Genomic DNA, 3,529 nt, shown 5'->3' with positions numbered 1-3,529 from the left:
CTGATTTACTTGTTCTTAGCAACCTGTGTTCTGTGCAAGTTCGCTTCCATTTAAGAGAAAATCTGAACCAGCTCTTGTTAAATTTTTATACTGGCAGCTGGTAGTTCACCATAACCCCAGAGAATCAGTCTTCTCTACAAAACAAAAGAGAAAATGGTGACCACCATTCCTTAAAAGGAAGGAAAAGACACAATGAAACCTCAAATTTTATTTAATCAATTTACACAAATCCACAGCAAAATAAACACAAAATAGCACTATATACAGAGTATTACTTACAGTACATTACAGGTTTGATTGGTGTAGTGTGTCAGCTCTGACATGATACTCAGTTACAGTAAATTCCTTTACACAGCTGTAGGAGGATAGAGGAATGTAATGCAGCTAAGAAACATTCTGCTTTCCTCAGGCTCCATGATGACCAAATCTCACGCTCACTCATTTCTGCAGAAATGTGAGGTGCTGTCAGGCAAGGTGGTCATGGCACCTGTACAATACCACCTCTTCCATTTCTCCTTTACAGCTGTTTTAACCTCAGTTAGGGAAGTCAGTAAAGAAGTACAATAGAACATAGACCAGGGAATTTTACTGGCATTCTGACTGTTCTTTGCTCTGTCTGTAGAAAGTCAAACATTGAGTATCAAAGCAAGAATCCTTCACCAGCTGCCTTGGAGTGCAGTGATCAGGAAATGGGGCTGCAGAACAGATGGAGGAGGCTGTGTGAAGCAAGCCACTTGTATCACCTTTTTAGGGGAACGTCAAACCCTTTGATAACACCAGCACATACTTCAGAACGATAAGACTCAATTCCAAATTCTGTCTCTAGCAAGGCAGAATATTCCAAATGTTTCTTACATATAATGCAGGAAGAGCAGGTTACAGGGTGGAGCAGGTAATTTCAGCTGACAAAGACAAAAAGTTTACACCAATTTCATTTTTCTCTCCTGGCTTCCTTCAGACAAGTAGTGAACAGAAGTCACCAATGCCAGATAACCATGTTCAACAACATTCCAATAGTGAAGATACTCACTATAGGATTCCCTGTAGGAACCATCAATAAAGTGTGGGGTTTAAGGCTAAAGTACTCAGTACTCTATCAATCTTCAGAGAAGTTGGATCAACTTTCTAAGCATTTTTGACTACAAGTTAACATGTGCAGAGATTCATAGCATACTACATCTCCTACAGTGATAAGATGGAGGAAAAATCTTACAGTAAGACATTCCTTGACCTACCTAAACTGAGCAGAGCTTAATAATAATGGATATAAATCCAGCTGTAGCTGAAGCCCAGTACCCCAGAGACAGCACAGGGAAAGCTGGTCTAGAAGTCCATACTCATGTCAGGAGAGTTGGGTCCTCCTTCCCAGTCTGCCAGCACATTTCATCCTACATCAAGTGCATTTGTCATTGTCACATAATGCAGTTACAAGGCGTGAGCCCAACACCAGCTCGAGCTGCTGAAAAAGCAGTATTGGCTTTACACGGTAACTTAGAGACTGAAGTTCTTCTTGGATCTAATTCTAAAGTTGCTTTTGGAAAAGAAATCTTACATGGAACATTGAAAGTGCAGTAGTTACTGCCAACATGAAATACAGAATTTCACAAGATGTGAGTGTGCTGAGAGAGTAAAACTGCTGTCAAATATACTCAATTCAAACAACTGCATAAAGCGCTCAAGTCAGAAATAAATAACAAAGCAGTTCAGATACTGACAAGTGTACTAGAAACTAAACATATTCTTACTAGAGCAGAATTTAAAATATACTCCAATTTAAAATTGCCTTCTGAAATTCTGGGATGGGGAGCATTGTTCTTTTTCTTGCTTAACCAGATCCCTGTGGAATTTTCTTCCCATTAAGTTCAGCTCTGTGTAGGAGCCTGCCCTGTTCTGCCAGCGCTCAGGTGGGAATGGCCTCAACAGCCTCAATGAGGTTGAGGGCCAGGCTGTACTGCCCGTGGTTCTCGGGCAGGTGCTCGATCACCTTGCTCACCAGCCTGGCTGTAGTAGCAATTGGCACTTCCACGTTCTGGATTTCCTGGGGGTCCTGTGTGAAACAATAAACTAGCATCTCAGTCATGTCACAGCTAAGCCCTCCAGAACCCTTATAAGACCGATTGCTAATGTTTATAAACACAATCAAGCTGATGCTTTGATCCACGAAACTGCTCTACCCTCCATGAAACGGAACTACCATGAGGAAAAATGGGGGAAAAAAATCCTATTTCCATGAGTAACAAAGGGCCATTCAGATGTAATCTCTGGCTTGGTGAAGAGAAACCTCTGAAAATCAACCTGTTTTCCAAACTAGAGCTTAACTTACCATAGCTTTGAGCCAAGTGCTCAGCGTTGGAGGAAGCCTGGTGAGGAGTTCCATGCCATCCTTGATCTGTCCATGGAGCAGAGCGAAGGCCAGCCTCTGCCCAGCCAGCATGAGCAGCTGGGATGCCAGCACTTCTTTGTCAGCAACCTGCAGGAAGGCCTGAAAGCAGAGAAACCGGGACTAGAGACAGTTTCAGTGTGACAGCTCACTTAGCTGGAGGCCTGCATAGCTGTAACAAAATAAAGTTCTTGATACTAAAAGGACAAACAGTCTTTGAGACTGTTTCTTGTGTTATGTGTTACTGTTACAAAGCACAAGATTATGACCTTCAGAGCAGCACAACATAGAGAATTACTCTGTACTTTACAGAGATTAGCAGGAGCACAAGACGTCTTACAGTCCAGCAACATAATCACCCCCCACCTCATCAAGGAAGGGAAGGGTGTTTTTGTCCTTTTTTTTTTTCTTTCTATCCTAAAAGACATCACAGGCAAAAGAAACCAATTCCTGAAATTATCAAATATAATGAAATTTAAAAGGCCATGCTAGTTCTACCAGTAGTGTAACTCCCTGTCACATTTCCACTAGTTGCATTACGCAAATTCTTGCTGGGAAAATGGAAAAATAAAGGAATTATTAGTCCTGAAAAGGTACTTTTATAGTGTCTGACTTTTCAGCCTGGGTATTTTCTGAGCTTGATAAATCTTGCCAAACTCTTCCAGGCATCTTAAGTAAGTGAAAAGTAATTTCAGCAGAATACATGACAGTGTTGTAAAATGTTAAAAGCTGTTCTTACCTCTTCACCAAGATGATCCATCCCATAACTGTACAGTTCACAGACATAGTGCCTTCTGACCAAATCCTCAGAGATCTGAAGATACTGAGCCAGGTCTGCAGCCAAAGTTGGCCAATTCTTTCCCTTCTCAAAAGGAAAATAATCCTCTTCTAAGACTTCTCTGTCCTTCTGTGATGAACACAGTGTTTGAACCGCTGCACTCACAACTTTGAGCAAGAACTTTGAAGCAAAAATCACAGATTATTACCTCAGGAGTACCTGTAACATCAGAAGGTTTAGGAACTTTCAGTACAGAACTTCTGCCTACCTGCTGTCGTATAGATAACACGTTTGGATCCATATCCCCGCTAGGCAGCAGCTGAATTGATGTTAGGTCTTTGAAAAATGCATTTCTTCCCTAAAATTGAGAA

General features: G+C 41.4%; 1 protein-coding gene across 4 annotated transcripts in view; it reads right to left on the bottom strand.

The window, feature by feature from the left end:
* Positions 1–193: 193 nt before the first annotated feature.
* Positions 194–3,529, bottom strand: part of RAB3GAP2 (RAB3 GTPase activating non-catalytic protein subunit 2) — a 43,158-nt gene continuing 39,822 nt past the window's right edge. For 3 of the 4 annotated variants that reach the window (XM_050972101.1, XM_050972102.1, XM_050972104.1), the window contains 4 exons: positions 3,427–3,516; positions 3,120–3,338; positions 2,324–2,482; positions 194–2,047 (listed from right to left, as the gene is read on the bottom strand). In XM_050972101.1, the coding sequence (XP_050828058.1) occupies positions 1,901–2,047; positions 2,324–2,482; positions 3,120–3,338; positions 3,427–3,516 (615 nt within the window). In that variant the 3' untranslated portion in view covers positions 194–1,900. Of the gene's footprint in view, positions 2,065–2,323; positions 2,483–3,119; positions 3,339–3,426; positions 3,517–3,529 lie in introns of all 4 variants that reach the window. The other variant, XM_050972103.1, reaches the window with a different exon arrangement.

The sequence above is a fragment of the Serinus canaria genome, chromosome 3 (genome assembly GCF_022539315.1).
Source record: "Serinus canaria isolate serCan28SL12 chromosome 3, serCan2020, whole genome shotgun sequence".
NCBI classification, from domain to species: domain Eukaryota; kingdom Metazoa; phylum Chordata; class Aves; order Passeriformes; family Fringillidae; genus Serinus; species Serinus canaria.
Note: the sequence above shows the minus strand (reverse complement) of the source record. Positions and strands in the feature narration are given on the sequence as shown.